Below are 20,025 nucleotides of genomic sequence, written 5' to 3'. Positions count from 1 at the left end.
TAGTTCAATAATCTCCTCCATGTGGTTCTCCCAGCACCATACCATCCAGTCCGTCTGGACCCCGGCATCCCTTGTCGAGGGTTGATTGGCCGTTGTGGCCCTGTTTGCAGGTATTCTTAGCTTGGGTAGTTTTGGGCTTATCAGTACGAATCTTCCGTCGGTGAGATGAGCTGTGGACACCCTGGTTCCGTCATCATATTCCCACATCTTGGTATATAGGGTGTGGTAGTCGCAGTCAGGATGGATGGCATATATCATGCTCGCCCCTTTCTCGGCTCTTAATGAACTCCATACCGCTGTAGCATATGCCTCCACTTCTATTACTGCTTCTGTGGTAACTTCTGGTAGGTCTAACTGATCTTTGAGAGCACGATGCCCCTTGCAAGCTGGATGGTGAAGTTGCGCCTATAGCACTCCGTACAGCATAAGGCTGGGATGACATCCCAGAGGAGCTGGGTCTGTCTTAAAGTGATGCCACAGTGGATACATCTTGCTCCGTCCTGCATGGTATAATAACACAAAAGGTTTAGTGCTAACAATTATATAGTAAATGCAAGCAAGCAAGCAAGGCCCTTTGCTCTTGGGTCCTTTTTAGTTAGGGCCCCTAGCACGCCTTCGAGCCAATGCGGCCAGCCATGGTGATTGCAGAGCAGGTGGTGGATATAGTTAGATACAGCCAACGCCTTCTTCCTCTTTTTTGGAGTGCGCTCGTCAAAGCGATTACATATGCCAGCAGGCCTAGGGTCATCAGGGCCTCGCAGGCAATGTTCGCGATCTTCAGTGGTGTGCAGAATACGGTTAGGGAGTCTAGGATCATCCAGAACACAACGGTTGCGCCTTGGCAGATTCCTAGCCGATCTATAGCTATGTGGAAGCGACCCAGCATGTAGGTGACAAACAGTGACATCGCTAGGTCACGCATCCCGAACCATAAATTAATGGTTATCAATTTAGCGCACCCCTGCATTAAAGCCAGGAATCTCAGGGGCTGATCTGGGGACCATCGGCCCATACAGCAGTAGAGGAGCCATATGGTCAAGATAGTAGTAAACTCTAGAGTACTCACTCTAAAGAGAGCCGTAGTGGTAAAGTCGGTGGTATTGTTGGCCAAGTTTCTTCTATATTCTCTTCCTTTGTTGTCTTTCGTTATTGGTGCTGCTGCCGTTGTCAGATCAGGAACTGCTTGTGGCCCAGGCGTGCTTGCTCCCTGTTTTTAAGGGCTTCGTTACTCCTCCTCCTTCCGGAGGAGGGGTTTCTCGTCTTCCTCTTTTTTCGCCTGCCTTTCTCCACAGGGGTGTAAGGCTGCATTGACTCCTCCCTTAACTACAGCCACTGCTATTGCACCAGTGATAAGGAGTCCTACTATCATTTACAGATAGGGCCAAATTTTAGCAAACAGACTGCCCATCCAGCCTGTCACCACCCCGAATCCTTCTTCTATGATCTCTGCTGTCTCTTCTATTGCCGTGGTAATGGCTCCAGTGACTGCTATTCCCAGTCGTTCATACCAAACACACTCATGTTCCTTCTTGCCCTCGCCGCATTGCATCCAATGCTCTTCTGGCGAGTGGCAGGTTCCGTTGTTGTAGAGCCCATTGGGTCATTTCTTTCCCTTCGCACAGGCTTTTCCGGAAGGCATGTCCTTCGGCTACAATGATTGTGGGGTTTGCTACAAATGGCACGATTATCCCTTGCACCTCCTTCCTTTTTGACATTCCATGTCCCAGAATGGCTCTGGCACATCCAACTCGTGGGGGAAACGATCTGATCCATTTGTTCTGTATCTTTGTCCACACTATCTGGTGCCCATAGGTGTCATATTCCTCCTTGTAGAATGATTGGCAGTGATCCTTCCATCCTGGGACTCCTTGGCAATGCTGTCTGGCTAGGCTGGTGGTATACGTGGTATTAGCTTTGTCACATGTCAGGCTCCAAGGTCGTGGACTCACAAAGGGTATAGGCTTACTCCATACCCCTGGCCAGATGTCTCTGTCTTTTGCATACACCGTGGCTATGTATTGATATTTTACCCAGTAGTTGCTTGACTGTGCTAGGCAAGGTATCAACCATTGTTCCACTTCTGCTTGTTCCATACCCCACCAGGTGGAATCGGTGCTCCTTGTGTGTCCCTCAGTCCAAGCTTGCAGTACCCCTTTTACCGTCTTGTTACTTTTTATTCCGCTGCAGTCATGAATCCATTCCCCCCAGCCTCTGTTTTGGACCTGGTTTATTGGACAGCGGGGCGATTTTCCAGTATTAACATATGCAGTACCATTCAGCCCTTCAAAGATCTTATCAGCCACACATTGGTCGATTTTTCTGAAGTCCTCTTTTGGTGCGGAAATCAGTTCATCTGGGCTTTTTGGACATACCATCACATAATATCTGTCTGGTACGGCCCCTTGAGACCCAATCCTGTCCACGCGTACCCTGCCGGGAAGCTTCCTATGAAATGCTTCAGTGGAGTTATCCATAACCAGGGCAGGGTCGCGTTGAGCCAATTTTCATGGAATGCATTGGGTACGATCCTATATTCCACTTTATGGATCATGAACCAGGGTTTTGTAGCCGGGGTAACTACAATGTAGTTCTGTGATTCACAGTTTTTGTTCACGTTCCAGAAACATCGAGCAAGTTGTGTCAGTTGCTTATACACACAGTCCCTGGTGATGTTTCTCAGACGGTCTTGGTACTGGCTTGTCTTGGGACTGAAGTCCGGGTCTAACAGTCTCATCGTTGAGCCCTGTATTGGTATCTTGAGTGGTTGGGCTGTTCCCGGTGGTTGGGTGGTCAACCTCAACGAGGTAGTTAGCGTTGGGTTTTGGGTGGAGTTGCCATCATTAGTGGTGTTCTTTTGGTGCAGAATCCTTCCGTTCCTTCTTCTGGGCTTTAAGCACTTACTACGCTCACAAGTGAGTTTGTAATGTCCCCAGAACTCCCATTTTGGAAGTACCGTCAGGCAGTTGTCGTTCCGTCCTGCAGCGGGGAAAACCACCTCTTTTTCCCAGTAGCCTTCGCTTTCTAGCCCTGGAAAGGGTCTGCAACCCCAAGTGCAGTACCATCCTGGCTCCCCATTCTCTGCGCGTATCCACGTGCATCTCACCTCTTTGGTCTCCTTCTTCTGCAGTTGTAACATTCGTAGCATGACTCCTTAGTTTCCTTCAACCTGTATATCTTGGAGGAGTTCTGTGCCTGCCGTGACATTTTTTGTTCTTGTGCTGTTTTGGGACACCTGGGCTTCTTTAAGTGCTTCCAGCTTCCAACCTGTGAGGTTGGAGGTTTGGTTCTTGTCCCATACCTTTACGATATTTCTTGTTGTTACTGTCCAACAAGCCTGTTGGATAGTTTTAGTTGTTCCATGCTGGACCCTGTTATGGGTTAGGGCCCAGGGATGACTGCCATAGTGATACAGGATAGTCAGGACCACTACCAGTCCGACTATTACTGTTAGAATCTTGGTAGTCAACAATAAGCAAAAAGTCCGTTTTCCGTTGGTCCGTCGTTGCCGTGGTCGTTGCTGCTGTTCATCAATGCCTTCTAGTCCGAATTCATGCATGTCTGGTGGGGGCTGGCTCCCGGTGGTCCTTGGGATCTTTCCCCAGTTTTGGGTCTCCAGTAGTGGGAGATCCATCCTCCCTCTATCGAGTAGGACCAAAGTCGCTTGTGCTTCTGTTGGTCCTTGGTAGTTGGAGTGTTGGGATCCTTGTGCTTCAGGCGTGTGATTCTAGGTGTTGGTCCTCGCCTTTCTCCGTCTTCCCTTGATTTGGTGATTCGTCCCTCCAAGAGTGCTTCATATATTGGAGAGGGGTACTTGAGCTGTGGGTCCATCCCCCGCCACACCCACTTGTAGGACATAACTATGACGTAGCTTAGTTCAGGTGGGGGTCCCTGGGCGTATATTCTTGTTGATCCTGTGTCGACGATGAGGTCCTGGCACCTCTTCCAGTGTTCAGTCCCGGTACCCCTTGTTTGTGCAAGCTCAACGTATGGAGGCGCTGGCCGACCCTCGAGAGTGCCTTCTGTTGGTTTGATGTCGAGCGCTGCAATGAGGGCTCGGGCTTCTTGCCGAAACCCCCCTCGTATGCTCAGTTCATAGAACGGATCTCCGAGCTTGATTGCGCATGGGCCTGTCCTTCTTTCATAGGGTCTGAGGTGTAGATCTTGATTCTCGATCACATAGCACTCCGGGTTCTTTAGTCGGTGTGACATCTGTCGACTCATTTCTGGGCTGCTGGTCCATATAATTTCTGGTCCTAGACTCTCATCCACATAGGTGCCCTGTAGTACTTCAGTGTAATTGGGACCCCATCTGAGCTTGAGAAGGTTACCCCGTACTTGGAGGTTGACTGTGTTCAAAATCCAAGGGGAGGACTCTGGGCATGTGGGCACTGGTTGGAACCGCAGTCTCTTCTCGTATGGTCGGCATTTCTGTAAAAGGGCCCCATCTTTTAGCACCTCTGTATGCCGAGCCTTGTCCGGGATGGCCAATTTGTTATGCCTTGAGTACTCGTGATTACTACAAAAGTACCCTCCTGATCCGTTGTATAGCCCTGTAGCCTCAAAGTCTCTCCTCGGCCAATCCAGCCAATCTCATTTGGCATTTTGAGGAATGGAACCTTTTTTATACCACTTCTTCCATTAATGGTGAATAGATCTATCTTGACTTGTTTCTCTTTGTTCTTTTTCGGCATTGTGTACAGTCAGCTTCTCCTTCTTCTTTGCTTTGCTTTACTTGTTCGATGTCGCCTTATCTTTCGTTCTTCCTCCTCCAGACAAGGACCGTTGGAACCACGCCCTGAGGCGCTTTGCGGGCACTTCTCTATCTGGTGTTGTGGCAGCGATTCTTGGTTCCGCCACCTCCTCTATGACTTCAAAGTCTGCTCCTACCGAGTATATCCCCTTAAATGGCACCACGACCATCCTGACCCGTATTTTTACTTTCAGCGTTTGGTCCGGCCTTATGGGCGCCACTCCTCCTGGTACTTGCATCACGCCATTTCTGTACCACCCTTCTGGAGTGACATGGTATTCTGCGCTTTTCCCTTTTGCTTTGGCCCCTGAGTTTCCCCAGGCGTCAATACCAGTGACACTGTAGTACAAGTTAGTACCTCTGGCCCCTTCTTCTTTTGGTACCTCTGATAATTCTTCTGACGGGATGTCGGGATTTTTTACTACCTCTTCAATCAACTTGCCCCAGGTGGTCAGTTCCCAAGGGCCTTCCCAGTTCTTCGTGCGGGCCTGTTCACGGAGATCCTCTGGTAGCGTTTCCAAGCCTGTAGTGTAGCCTGGTCGTGCTGGGTCTCGGAACACCCTTAACACCAATGGTGCTTGATTTGTGGAAAATGGAGGGCTTGCCACCTGCCCATATTGTGGGTTGTACGGCCACCTTTGTTGTACTGCTTCTCCTAGGAGGGTCTGCCTTCCCAGTTCGATCGTCAACTCAGCCAGAGTGCGGTGTTCTTCAGCACTGGCAGAGCACAAGTGTGGGTAGAGGGCTGGCGCAGACAGACCGGTCCCAGGCTGTTCCCGTGACCCGAATCCACTCGGTTCTTGAGCTTTAGTTGGTTTCTCAACCGCTGCCCAATTCTTCTCCTGAGGTGGTGCTTCGAAGGCCTCTAGTGGATCCAGAAATCTCCGTACCTGCCATCCTTTAGCTCTTCCTACCTGTAACAGTCTTCCATTCCTTAGCTGAAGAGCGCATCCTCCACAGTGTTGGATGTTCTGTCCGTCCCATTGGCAGGTGCAGTCCGCTGGTTCCATCTTCACCCCCCGCAGGTCCCACTGGGTCAGGATTATTAGCCTTGGCAACATCGTCACTCGACATATCCCACAAACATAGGCATCCATTACCTTAACTGGTTTGTAATACATGCCTCTAAACTCACTTTTCGCCCCATTGGGCTTGATCGGCTTCGTGCTCCCAGGTCCTTCCCATTGGACCGATAGCGTTGATGGTTTCATGCAGACAACACAAGAGTTGTCGACCTCTCTCCATTCCAATATCTCCCTCTCTTCAGACAGGAATCCTTCTTTTGCGCATCTCAGCTTTCTCAGTCCTCTGCCTGCCCAGAGTCCTGAGGTCGTTCTCCTTAAGGCAACCACCCCATAGACAGTGGCCAATATGACGTAGGGTGGTAGGTTCTGTGTGTTATTGGCCATTCTTGGTTCCTGGTTTGCTTCTCGCTTGGAATTGGTTTCAGCTGCTCGACTCCTTGGATTCCTTTCTTTTTTAGTAATACTGTATTACTGTCTAGTATTTTCTCTACTATGTCAGATACTTCGTACTTAGCTTTAACTGCAGTGTTCATAGGGTGATCTCTGGCTTTCACCCACACCCTCTGTCCGACGTGGAATGGGATTTTCAATCCTGGTACCATCTTTTTATCCTCAGAGCCCCGCCCCACTTCCTGTGACTTGAAGGGGCTATGATTCAGCTCACTGGAAGGGGAGGGCCTATCCGCTCGGCTTCTGTCGTTCAGTGCCCTCCCTATTTCCAGGGCTTGGGTGCTCCATTCCTTGTTGTTGACATTCTTCCCAATCCAGTTTTTTACTAGGCTGATGGTTCGTTCGACCACCCCGTTTGCTTGTGGGGTGTAAGGGTGGCGAATACGTCCTCATCACCCCACTGCGATGGCACCATTGATCCACTTGTGAGTTACGGAAATGAGTACCATTGTCCGTTCGCAACTCTTTCGGCACGCCCAAATGAGCGCATGCTTGGTCTAGCATACTGACCACACTGCTACCGTTAGCTTTCCTAACCGGCTTGATGATCACATACCCTGACATGGAGTCAACTAACACTAAGAGGTACTTCTCGCCTCTTCTCCCGGTCACCCCCATTGGGCCAGCTACATCCATGCATACTGACCCCCATGGAATGGTACTTTTTATGGTTAGGCCTTCCACCCTCTGTCCCCTACGACCTGCGTTGTACTGACCACATACTTCACAGTCTTTGAGGACTCGGCGGATCTGGCCCCCAGGAATCCAAAGTTGCTGCTTCTCCAACTCCTTCCGTGTGGGCATGGCACCAGCATGGCCCAGCGCTTCATGTACGGCCTGCACCACTTCCATCACGGACTCTTTTGGGACTACCCTGCCTTTGGGTGTCTCGTCCCACTTCTCGATCCCGACAAAGACGATTTTCCTTTGCTGCACATAGCGATCCACTTCATCGTTTCCTCGCCAGTGAGCCCCTTCTTTTCCATGAACCCTTTGATGTACCACATCTAGGTCCATGTTCATCCGTAGTCCGGCTATTTTCTTCCACAAATCTTGATGGGCTACCATCTTTCCCTTGGCACCCCCAAAACAGTTTTCTTCGACTATGGTGAGTTCTTCTTTCAGGGCTTGTGCGCAGTAGTAACTATCCGTTATTACTCTTGCCCTCTTTATCTTGCGTTTCCCTAACTCTAGGAGTCCTTCCAGTATTGCTGTTACCTCACCTGAGCCCTGCCTTTTTGCCGGTGCTGTTCTTCTTCATTGAGCTTCAGAATGAAGCCCCAATAGGCCGTGTTATCTTGTCCTTTTTTTGATCCGTCGGTGTATAAGGTCCACTCGTATGGCCTTTCCTCTGCTGGTTGCTGCTTCTGTTGTTTCTTACTGTCTGGTTGGGCTGGTCCTATTTCAAGATCTGGGTCCAGCAAAATGTCTTCCCATCTTCCCCATCTTGTGTTCGTGGCCTTGGTGCTCTCAATGGTGCCTTTCCTCAGATAACGGTGTACCTGACTCTGAGCTATTACTTTAATCCCCTGGCCTTGGGCTAGCTCTTTCATGGCTCCCCAATATTTGGCTAGTTCTTTCTCTTCTTGAGGGAATTTCTGCTCCACCGTGGATAGGGTATAGCTCCACAAGGTCACCATACCCCCTCCTTCGTTTTTCACCTTCACCACAGCATCATTGTCCTCGCAACTTACTTCGGCCACGAGCCTGGTGTTGAGGCTCCTAGGTTCCAGCCTGACCGCCTCTTTTATGGCGCATACAACCTCTCGAGATTGTCTTGGTCCTGGGCCGTCCAAACCCAGTTTTCTATACACTGCTCCTCCTCCTCATCTATCTCCTTCTTCCTCAAGCAAGCATATAGAGGTTTGGCATACATCTGGTAACTCGGAACATGATCCCTCACATAGTTGCAAAGTCCCAGGATTTTCTGCAGGTCATTCTCCGATCTTGGTGGACTGATCTGGTCCAGCTTCTCTCGATACCCGTCTGAGAGCCCCAAGTCTGTTGCAACTTGGAACCCTAGGTAGTTCACTTGAAATCGCCCGAATTAGCATTTCTTTAAGTTCAGTTTTAGTCCTGCTTCTGTGAGTCTTTCCACCACCTTCTGCAGCTTCTCCAGATGTTCTTCTTCTGTGTCATCGGCGATGAACACGTCGTCTATGTAGATGGTGACACCTAGGTCCGCTAGTACGTCCATTACCGCAGCCTGAAACACATTTGGTGAGTTCTTATAACCCTGTGGGAGGCGCTGCCACACGTAAGCTTTCCCTTTATGCGTGAAGGCTGTCTTGCCTTGTGACTGTTTGGCCAACCTCAAGGAAAAGAACCCGTTCGCTAGGTCAATACAAGACTTGTATTTTTTGACCTGCAATGTCTTTAGGGCCCCTTGTGGATTGATCAGACTCGGTTGGCTATTGTTCTTCGGTTGAGGGCCTTGAAGTTAATCACTGGCCGCCAGCCTCCCCCTGCCGCTTCTGGCTTCTTCACTGCCTGGATAGGGCTGTTGGTGATAGGGTTAGGTTCTTCTCTGATGATCCCAAGGGCGCTGAGTTCTTTAACGATTTTGTCCATCTCTCTGACTGCTCCTGGGTTCAGTGGGTACTGTCGAACCGGTGGGTGGACTCCACCCTCGATCGTGTGGACGTACTTCAGTCCCAGGTCCCCGCAGTCGTTCTTAAAGTGGGCCACGCCTGCGACGTTGATTATTTGCCTCAGTTTCCTTTTTCCGTTTTGCGAAAAATCACTCTCTTCTAGCTTCTGCTCGGTGGTGGCTGGTATGTCTACTGGCTTGTACCAGTCCTCTGTCGCCGCTTCATCCAGGGTAGGAGTTACTCGTATTACTCCGGACTGTAGCATGGTTAATCGTTGTCTCAATGATTTGTGACGTCTCTTTGGTGTGTGTAAATCTTTCAGATCTCTTGTGGTGATGAGATCATATGGGCCTTTCACCCATACTATTCCTTTCCAAATCCCAAATGGCAATCTCTCTACGGTCACGTTGGCAAATTGGACCTTTAGGTGTCCTCTTGTCTCAAGGTTTTTGCGGGTCATGGACACCTCTGCCCCCGAGTCCACCAAGTAGGGTCCTCCATCCACTTTAGTGTAGATATCGTCCCCCACCCAGTAGGCATTTTCCAGGGTGACCCGCACCTTTGATGCCATTACTTGCTTGGCCCTCCAGCCGTCATTTTACGGGCTTCTTGGAGGGCTTTTCTTTGTTCTGGTGTCAGCTTACGGAATTCTTCGTCTGGCAGGAATCCACCTTTCCGTGGCGCTGGAGTTGGTCTTGATGGTGCTGGGCCGGGCGTGGTCTTCTGTGGGGCTCCCTGGTTTCTCTGGTATGGGGTTTGAGGGTACTGTCTCGGCTGTGGTGTTGTAGGGGGTGGTCTGTTGTACTGCTCCCGAGTATTCTGCCTTGGGCCACTCCTTTCCTCTGCTCTGGCCCTAGGTCCAGACTCCTTTTTCCTTCTCTCTTCGTAATATTGGTGTTCCAGGTCCCACCCCTTCACAGCTGCATCCATTGTGGGCATGGTGGTGCTTTCTACCGGCATCCTTACAAAGGTCAGGTCCCCTCTTCTGCCTGATGTTACTTTCCTCAGAGGTTTCACGTAGCGTTGTGCCGGTATCTTCTGTTTTAGCACATGCCACACTTGAGCCAATGTTTGGCCCTCTTCTAGCCCTGCACAAGCCCTGGCAATGTGGTTGTCCTCATCATCCATGTCCTCCAGTACCAGCCTCTCATAAAGTTTCCGTGCTGGCTCGCTCTCATCGACTGGCTGATTGGTTATACTACTCAACCATAGCTTCTTGCCTCCTTCGTGGACAGTGCTCCCATCAACTAGTGGCCATACATCTTTCACGTAGTTCTTTGTGTCTTCGTTTGCTCTCTTAGGCCTCACTAGGGCCTGCAGAGTCTTGAATGCTTTGAAATGTTGGCCATCTGTCTGCATCTTGACGGGGCTTCCGTTGACGTCCGGTCTTGCCTGTAGAGCTGGTTCTTTAGGTTTTTCTTCTTCTTCGTCTGAAATATCCTGTTCCATTTCTTTTCTTGCTTTCTGTGCATATTTTACGGCTGCCTTCTTCATCCTTCGCAGCATGACATCATGCGCTACCGCCATGTATCCTGTCCTAAAGTTGTTGGTTAATTCTTTGTAGGCTGCCAAAGTGGGGAAACTAGGCATCATAATGATGTTAGCCCATTCCCCCATGGTGGCTGTTACTTCCAGAGTCTTTTTCTCTTCCAGCCTATCAGCCCATACTTCTGGTATGTGGTGATCGAGTTGTTCAACCTCGGGTATGTAGGCCTGTCTTCCGTCCCTCGTTTCCACTGGTCCCCAGGTAGTGTCTCGGGCAATGTTCTCTGAGGTTCGTCGCACACTGAGTACCTTCACTTCTTTTTTGTCCCCTTTACGGCGTCCCACTCTCAGCTCTTGATGTTCTGTCTGTTCCGCTACTGAGGGTACACTTTCCCCATCTTCTTGCTGGTCACTCTCTTCTCCTTGTGATTCACTAATTTCCTCCTCTGTAGCTCTGGGCTTTACCCAGTTTCCTTCTCTCGCCTCGGGGGATTTCTTTGGCTGAGGCCTGGGCTTTGGCAGGCTCAGCTCTTGCATCTCTTGGGCTAAGCTACTCACTTCCAGGTCCTCTTCTGCCTGTTCTGGTTGGGGCTCTTCATCTTCCCAATCCTCTGGTTGCGACGGCTTCATTAGACTCCTGTGCCTGGGGCTGGCCTTAGTCTGGTTCTCGTTGAGGGTAGAACGTGTACCCTGGGCTTTTGCTGGTGTCTTCTTTTTTCTCTGGGGGGACCAGGTGGAAGGTCCAGCTTCTGTCTCTTGCCACTTCATTTGGCGCACGACCCTCCCTTCTCGTTCAGCCGTCGTGGGTGAGGATAGTGTTGCCCATGGTGCCGGTTCATACCTTTCTTCTGACCTGGTCCTGCTCCGGGCTCGACTCCCTCCTTCCTTGCAGGGCTGCACGCTGGCTAACGCTTTCTGTTGTCGCTCTTGGTGTTGTTCCTTGGTGGTGATTACCATGAGCTCTCGTATTGTGCCCCACATCCCCGGCATTCGCAGGTATAACTTGGCAAGTCCCATTGCAGTTGTCTCAGTCTCTTCCCATGCCATGGTGTTTGACCTCAGGCCGTTGGTGCACAACACCACTCTTGTGAATTCTAACTCTCTTGCTCGGTCAAGACCCTGTTCTAGGGTTCTCAACATCTTCCCTTGGTATTCTTTGAACTCCGCAGTTCCCCGGTATTCGTCGATGGTTAGATGTATGACAGCATAGTAAGTGAGTTTCCCTCCACTCGTCACTATGACCCGTCTACTCTTCTCTGTCTCGCTCATCCTACGGGTTCTTCTGTCTTCAACCTCTCTCCGGTATTCTCCTCCGGCTAGACGGATTAGTTCTTTGCGGAACTTCCCATGATGTATCTTCAGGTTCTGGTGCGCTGTCATCTTTGTGATGGGATCGTACTTCTTGGAAGGGCTCACCAGGGCTGTGATTCGCCCCCTGTCCCATCCGTCGAGAACCTGGAGCCACCATTCGATCCAGGTCCGGATCTCTTCTTTGGTCTTCACCTTGTTGGGGCACCTCATAACCATTATCGCCTGCCTGTCGATACAGGCGTCAGCGTAATAGTACGCTGGGCTCTCCAACAACTCATTCACTTCTTCCTCCATTTGCCCAGGTGTCGCCCTTGTGCAGTATCTCTGGAGGTGCTCTTTAGTAGCAGGGCTCCATGTTTGAAGCCCGTCTCCGAACAGTATAATTCTGTGTGGCATTCTCAGCTCCACTTTTGGGGCCTGATTCTTTGGTGCCTCACTCTCAAGGTCTTCTGTTTCTTTCATCTCACCCAGCTGTTTTGGGTTATCTGCTGATGCCGCTGCCGCTGCCGACGCCTCTGTCATCTTTGTCGTCTCGAGTCGTCTGTTCCTCAAAGCCTCCCTTAGCGCTTCGGGTCAGGGATGAGTTGCAGACTGGTTGGCTATTCAGCGCCGTTCTGGGATGCAGCTTGGCTGCTCCTCTCGGTTGCTCTCTCCCCCGCTTCTCCCTCTGGATCTCTGCGGGTGGGTGATGCTGCTTCCTCTAGCAGGTCACCAGGCAGCTCCGCTTCTCTGCAGGGCTGCCCCTTCGAGTGTTCAGTCGGAATGTCTTCTCCCGCTGGACTCCTCGCTCTGGCGCTTGGCAGATGTCTCTCGCCTCACGCCTCTCTCTCGTCGGGGTTCTGCTTCAGGCTCAACGAATCCTTTCGTCGAGCCCCACGTTGGGCGCCACGTGTTAGATCCCGAGTCACCCCTGTTCAGGAGGTACTGGACCAGCTCTCCGTCTTAAAGGGTCCGATCCTCTAGGCCTATGGGTATTACCCTAGTAGGTATGACTGAGGACTGTTTAAGCTGGTGTCGAAGAGATTCGCCTGGCTTCTAACTGTCTTCTTCCGAACGCCTACCCTGCTTACTCTGAGATAGCACCTGACTGAATAGCCCTAGAGCCAGATACCACCCCAGCCATGCCCGTTAACAACAGCTCTCTTCTCATTGATCAGTACACTTGGTATGGTTGCCAGGTTGGTATTTAGTGGCCAGGAAAATAGGCCCCAAGGATAAGTTAATTTCAGTGGCTAGAGCAACCTATAAGAACCTCAAAGATGTTAAACACACTTTACCTAATTGATTACTACCTTAGTGAGGAAATAACTTCAATGTCGACTATCGTTCTTAAAATGCAGTGATTATATATTTTATTGCATAAAGTTAGCAAGGGCAAGCATACAACTAAAATTGGTTAACATGAGTAAAAATAATAAAACTGTTTAAAATTCAAAACCTGATACGAATAGCTGAGCTTGAGTGTTTTTGGTTATCTTCTTTTTGGAGAGAAAGGGAGGGGAAGGAGTTGTCCTGCAGTGAAATCCTTCCTCCGCTGCGGGGCTGCGGACTCCGGAGGAGACTTGAGGCTTTGTCCAAAGCCCTCTACCGTCTGTCGAAGTCTTCAGTCTTTGTTGCAGTTGAAAAGGAGAAAATCTTCAGAGTCCGATGATTCTTCAGTTGTCTTGGCTGTTATGGTTATCCTCCGTGGTGCGATCTGTTGATGCTTTGCTGAAGAAATCTCTGAAGCGTTCTCTAGATGTTAGTTGTTCAAATCCCCAACTCTTTGGCTCTTGGTCCGATGCTTGGTGGTCCTGCTCAGCGACCGATGCCTCTGAGATCCGCCGAGGAATAACCCCGATCTCTTTCTGGCTTCTCTTTATATATCCTACTCCGTGGCTGATTTCTTTGTCATATCAGCCACCACCCCTATCCTGTCTACGTGACTACTGGCACATAGATTGTTCATTTGTTTCAGAGATGTCCTTGTTTGGTCCACTTATTTCCCCTACTGACCTTTCCCTCTCAATGACTCACAGTCATGAGGCGGTCACACTCAGTCCAGTATTTCGCAACAAGCTTCAACATGTCCTAACATATTCCTTCAATCACATCTATCATTACATGCACATTTCCAATCAATACTTATCAAATCATGACATTTTCATACCATAGTTACTAATTTTTAATTTCTTTAGTAATTCCTTTATAATACGTCTAATACATCATTCTACTGATTGCTATACTTATCACACTTAACACATCACATTCATTTGGAAAGTACCTGATTCTCCTGTAGGTTATTTTGTTTCTTATAGTCTCTTGTGTTATTCAGTCGGAAAGTACCTTGCAGTCCCATGGCCTTTAATGGGCCCTTTTTAGAGTGTTGTTAGTGCGCAGGGATCTCAATCTACTTGACAAGCGTTTGAAGCAGGAGGGAACTTCACACAGCTCCAGTGATCTGTTGAAGATCTGAGTGAAGAAGTGAGGGGGGGTGCGAGCGTGGCAGTCAGGGGAAGGTGACTGTTTGAAGATGGTGTTGGAGCGGGGGAGAGGTGTGACTGTGGGCTTTTCAAACCTACAATAAAAGCTATTCAGCTCGTCTGCCAGTCGTTGTGTACCAGCAGGGTTGGGGGATGGTCTCCTGTAGTTGGTGAGTGTCCGCAGGCCTTTCCACACTGACGCAGGGTCGCTGGCTGTGAAGCTTTTGGTCGGCACACACGTCCTCACAAAAACTGATGTAAGATGTCACAGTGTCAGTTAGTTTGTCCAGGTCAGTGGCTGCAGCCTCAAAAACACTCCAGTCATTACAGTCAAAGCAGGCCTGGAACTCCAGCTTCGACTTGTTGGTCCATCTTTTCACCCTCTTTACGACAGGTTTAGCAGATTTTAATTTCTGCCTGTATGTCAAGATAAGATGAACCAGACAGTGATTAGAGAGTCCCAGGGCTGCACAAGGAACAGAGTGATAGGCGTCCTTTAATGTAGCAGTGGTCCAGTGTGTTAGTATCCCTGGTGGGTGCTGTCTGTACTTTGGAAGTTCATGGCTGAGGTTTGCCCTGTTGAAGTGCCCAAGAACAATGAGCAGGAGTCTGGATGTTTTTTCTCCACATTAGTTATCTGGTCGGCCAGGTGTAATAACACCTCACTAACACGGGCCTGTGGTGGAATGTAAACGGCGACCTGAACAAACTAGGAAAACTCACGCTGTGAATAAAAAGGTTTACAGTTTATGAATAATGTTTCTAAGTGAGGGCTGCATGATTTCTTCCAACACTGTGACATCTGTACACCAACCTTCGTTTATGTAGATACAGATTCCGCCTCCCCTTGGTTTTCCCTGTTTTCCGTTATGCAATCTACACAGAAGAGATTAAATCCCGGTAGGTGAAGTGTGCTGCCCTGGATGTGCTCGGTGAGCCAAGACTCAGTAAAACAGAGGGCGGCAGATCTGCAGAAGTCCGAGTTAGTTCTGTTGAAGAGCAGCAGTTTGTCCATTTTGTTGGACATTCGCCAGGTGGATCGAGGGGAGTGCAGTGCAAAAACCCCGCTGTCTCAGTTTAACTAGTGCGCCAGCTCGCTTCCCCCTGCGGCGTCTCTGGTAGGTCTCATACAGAGCTGCTCCTCCTCCAACTAATAACTCAGGTTCAATTCTAGGTTCGATAAAGAGCGGCGGAAAACAGAGTTTATAAACAAAAACACAAAAAGCACTATGGAGCGTAATCCAGAGGCGGCTGTGATTTGAAATTTATTGTGAAAATTGTGAATCATATGACAATTTTTTGGCCATATCACCCACCCGTACTTACACACAAAAAAAGCAACATCCCATCCTCCATACACCAACACCAGTTTGCTTATAGGGTAAACAGGTCAACTGAAGACCTTGGCCTCTACATCCATCTGTGCAACTGGATTCTGGATTTTCTTACCAACAGACCACAAACAGTGTCCATAGATAAGCACTTCTCCTACCCTACAATACTGAACATTGGAGCACCACAGGGCTGTGTGCTGAGCCCACCCCTATACCTTCTTCAGGCACGACTGCACACTCATCCATGACTCCAAGATCATTATCAAGCTTGCGGATGACACCACAGTGATAGGTTTGATCTCAAAAAACAACGAGACGTTGGAAACCTGGAGAAGATGTGGATAAACCTGGAGAGCATCAGCATCAACAATGGAGGCAGTCCAGAGTTTCAGATTCCGTTGAGTCCACATCAGCCATGACCTTTGATGGTCTATCAACACAACAGCGATGACCAAGAAAGATCTTTAGAGGCTTCACTTCCTGAGGAACCTGAAGAAAGCTCAACTCCCACAACAGCTGTTCTTCTACAGATGCACCGTTGAGTCAACACATACTGCATTACAGCATAGTAATCTGGCTGCACCTCTGAGAACAGGATGGTCCAGCACATCATCAAAATGGCTGAGAGGATTACCGACTCACAGCTTCCAGCACTAGAAGAAATCTATAGAACCCACTGTAGCTGCAAAGCCATGAGCATCCCTGACCAGGATGAAGAATAGTTTTTACCCAAATAACTGTCCTTTATTTGTTCAGTTCAATTACATCCATCCTCAATCGCTTATCCTGCGTACAGGGTCATGGGGGGGGTGGAGCCTGACATCAGGCGAAAGGCGGGGTACACCCTGGACATCGCAGGGCCACACATAGACAAACCAGTCACACTCACACAAGGACAATTTAGGGTCACCAATCATCCTCATGTGTTTGGACGGTGGGAGGGAGTCGGAACACCTGGAGAGAGCATGCAAACTACACAGAAAGGACAGGACGACTGGGGTTCGAACCCGGAACCTTCTTGCTGTGAGGCAACAGCTATCCACAAGGCCACTGTGCTGCCCTCAATTCAATTCAATTCAATTCAATTGCACCAATTCATGACAAATGTAATTTCATAGCACTTTTTAGAGAAGCAGTGCAAAGAACCTAACACAGGAGTTTTATGGACTTATTCGAGCAGCCTGATGATAAAGAATTGCAGTGATCCAGCCTAAAAGTAACAAATGCATGGACTAACTTTTCCACATCCTTTTAAGACAGTATGTTCTCAATTTTTTCAATGTTACATAGGTGAAAAATAGCGATCCTGGAGGTTTGTTTTATGTGGTAGTTACAACTACATCTTTCGATAATGCGTCTCGGAGGTGTTTGGGCCCAAGTACAATAACTTCTGTTTCATCTGAGTTTAACAGTAGAAAATTGCAGGTCATCCAGGTTTTGACATCCTGAAGGCACACTTGAAGTTTGGCTAACTAATGAGTTTCATCTGGCTTGATCGATAGATATAACTGAGTATCATCTGCATAACAGCAAACCGTGTTTGCTGATAAAGGAAGCATATACAAGGTGAACAGGATTGTTCCAAGCACAGAACCTTTTGGAACTCCGTGGCTAACTTTGGTGTGCACAGAGGATTCATTGTTAACATTTACAAACTGAGATCGATCTGATAAATAGGACTTAAACCAGCTAAGAGCGGTTCCTTTAATGCCAATTAAATTTTCAGTCTCTGTAATAGCATATGATGTCCAATGATGTCTGATGCAGAACTAAGATCTAACAAGGCAAGTACAGAGACAAGTCCTTTGTCTGATTCAGTTAGAAGATCATTTGTAATTTTCACCAGTGCTGTGTCTGTGCTATGATACACTCTAAATCTTGCCTGAAAATCCTCAAATAAACTATTGCTATGTAGAAAGTCACACAGCTAATTGGTGACTGCTTTCTCAAGGATCTAAGAGATAAAGAGATGGTAAGATATAGATCTATAAAAATGTGGTCACTAACTGACATTTTTTTGGATTATAGTGTATTATAATTCTCATTATAACCATTTGATAATGTATTATAATCATATTATGCAGTATATAATGTATTACAACTATGTTTGTGGGCAACGTTTTGTGTGTTGTTCTAACTAATATCTAACTAATTATAATTTATAACTAATTATATTTTACTCAAGTTTAGAATGCATTATAATGAATTAGACAGGGCATAGAAAGTGTTACCAAACTTTCATACTATATCTACAGGTGGTGCATGCCTTCGCTGGAGTCCCATCATCGACACAGCGACATGCTGACTAGGAGACGTAACACCACGCACTACCTCCTCACATCAGTGTTGGACGATGAGATCATAGATAACACAGAGTGGAGGGAGGCCTGGAGGACTCCTAAAGGATGGATCAAACCAGAGGAGGATGAACTGAATGAGACACAGGAGGAGGAAGAATTAGAGGAGATGATGGATAATACAGAACAGGAGGAAGATGTTGACAGAAATGAGAAGGACAAAAAAGCAGACATAGATGAGAGTGATACACACAAGCAAAAGGAAGATAGAAGACAGAATGAAATTAACAAGGATGAGGAGGATGAAAACAATAAGGAGGATGAGGGAGTAGATGAGGAGGAGGAGGAGAAAGAAGAGGACAAAGAAGTGCACGAGGAGGAAGAGGACATGGTAAGCAAGAAGGATAGGCAGGATAAAACACATAAGGACAAATATGTGCATAAGGGGGAGGACAGCAAGGAAGAAGACAAAGAGGAAGACAAAGATGTACAAGAGGGCAAGGAGGAGGAAAAGGAAGATGTAAACGACAAGCAAGAGCAAGATGTAAAAGAGATGGATGAAGACAATGACATGCATAAAGGGGAGGATTTGAAAGTGGAGGATGAGGAGGAAGAACATAAGGTGGAGGATGTGGATGAAGATGAGGAGGCAGAACATGAAAAGAGAGAAAAAAACATAAACCAAAATTGTAAGGAGGATGAAGATGAAAAAGAGGTTAAAGAACCAGCTAAGGAGAAGAAAGATGAAGAAATAGACAAGGAGGATGAGGAAGAAGAAGCAGATGAGGAAGAGAGGGAGGATGACACAAAAGCAGAAGAAAAAAATCAGATGAATAAAGGAGAGAGACAAGAAGAGGAGGAGGACAATAAAAAAGATGAGAACCAGGACAAACAAGTGGAGCAGAAGAAATACAAAGGTGTATACAAGGAAAACGAGGACGAAGAAGTCGAGGAGGAGGAGACTAAAGTAAAGAAGGACAAAAAATATGTAGACAAGGAGGACAAGGACAAAGAGGCAGAAAAGGGGGAAGAGGATGCAGAAGTAGACAAGAAGAACGAGGAGGAAGAGTCAGACAAAGAATGGGAAGAGAAGGAAGAGGAGGACGAACAAGTAAATGAGAAGGAAGTACATGAAGATAGTATAGATACGAGGCAGGGGGGTGAAGAGGTAGAAGAAGAGGTGAAGGAAAAAGAGGATGAAGAGAATGAAGCAGACAAAGACCAGGGGAAAGAAATAGAAGAAGAGGAGGACAATGAAGAAGTGGATGAGGAGGATGATGACTACTTAAATGAGGAGAACAAAAAAGATGCTAGAGTAGATATGAAGGTCAAAACTGAGGCAGACAATGACCATGAGAAAGTAGGTGAGAAAGAGGAGGACAACAAAGTAGGAGAAAGGGAACCAATCAAATGCAAACCTAATGTCCCACTTCATCTGCCGAAGGAAAAAAAGGATGAAGAGAATGAAGCAGATAAAGACCAGGGGAAAGAAGTAGACACTAAAGAAGAGGCAGACAATGAAGAAGTGGATGAGGAGGATGATTACTACTTAAATGAAGAGGACAAAAAGGATGAAGATGACAAAAAAGTAGACAGGGAGGAGGAGGAGGAGGAGGAGGAGGAGGAGGAGGAAGAGGGGGAGGAGGAGGAGGATGAAGCAGACCAGGAGGAGACTGACAAAAAAGATGCTGGAGTAGATGTGAAGGTCAAAACTGAGGAGGATGATGACCATGAGAAAGTAGATGAGAAAGAGGACAACAAAGAAGGGAAGAAGGAACCAATCAAATGCAAACCTAATGTCCCACTCCATCTGCAGTTCCATGAACTGAACACCTCATTCTCCTCCTGGAAGCAGTCGTGGATGGTTGCGGTAGCTCACAGAGGAGATGAGGATGAAGAGGAGGAGGAGGAGGAGGAGGAGGAAGAGTGGTGCACTTGGAAACAGTCATGGAGGATTTGTCGCTGGAAGAAGCTGGATGAGGACACGGTAGTATACTTCAAGCACTGGAGTCGGACATACATGGGACTGATGCATGAGCAACGCAATATGCCAAAGACTGAATGGACCCTGAGTTGGAAGATAACCAAGGCTGCGGCAAAGGATGTAAACAGTAAAGAAGAAGAAGAAGAAGAAGAAGGAGGAGAAGAAGAAGAAGAAGAGAGAAGAAGAAGAAGAAGAAGAAGAAGAAGAAGAAGAAGAAGAAGAAGAAGAAGAAGAAGAAGAAGAAAGTTAAAATGTCCTGATAGTACATTGACATTTGTGTAAATGTACTGAATGTGTTAGAATGTCTTTGTAGAAGCAAAAGATGGCATTGACTAG

General features: G+C 48.0%; 1 protein-coding gene across 1 annotated transcript in view; it reads left to right on the top strand.

The window, feature by feature from the left end:
• The window catches only part of LOC119914210 (golgin subfamily A member 6-like protein 6), a 62,503-nt gene extending 42,478 nt beyond the window's left edge, over positions 1-20,025 (top strand). Inside the window, exons 6-8 of the mRNA XM_038733330.1 lie at positions 17,664-19,320; positions 19,522-19,809; positions 19,990-20,025. Coding sequence (XP_038589258.1) covers positions 17,664-19,320; positions 19,522-19,809; positions 19,990-20,025 — 1,981 coding nt within the window. The remainder of the gene's footprint in view (positions 1-17,663; positions 19,321-19,521; positions 19,810-19,989) is intronic.

This window comes from Micropterus salmoides, unplaced genomic scaffold (genome assembly GCF_014851395.1).
Source record: "Micropterus salmoides isolate LMB-PRFRI ecotype aquatic unplaced genomic scaffold, ASM1485139v1 Ms_hic_scaffold_20, whole genome shotgun sequence".
Taxonomy (NCBI): Eukaryota; Metazoa; Chordata; class Actinopteri; order Centrarchiformes; family Centrarchidae; genus Micropterus; species Micropterus salmoides.
This window is presented reverse-complemented; position numbering and strand designations above follow the sequence as displayed.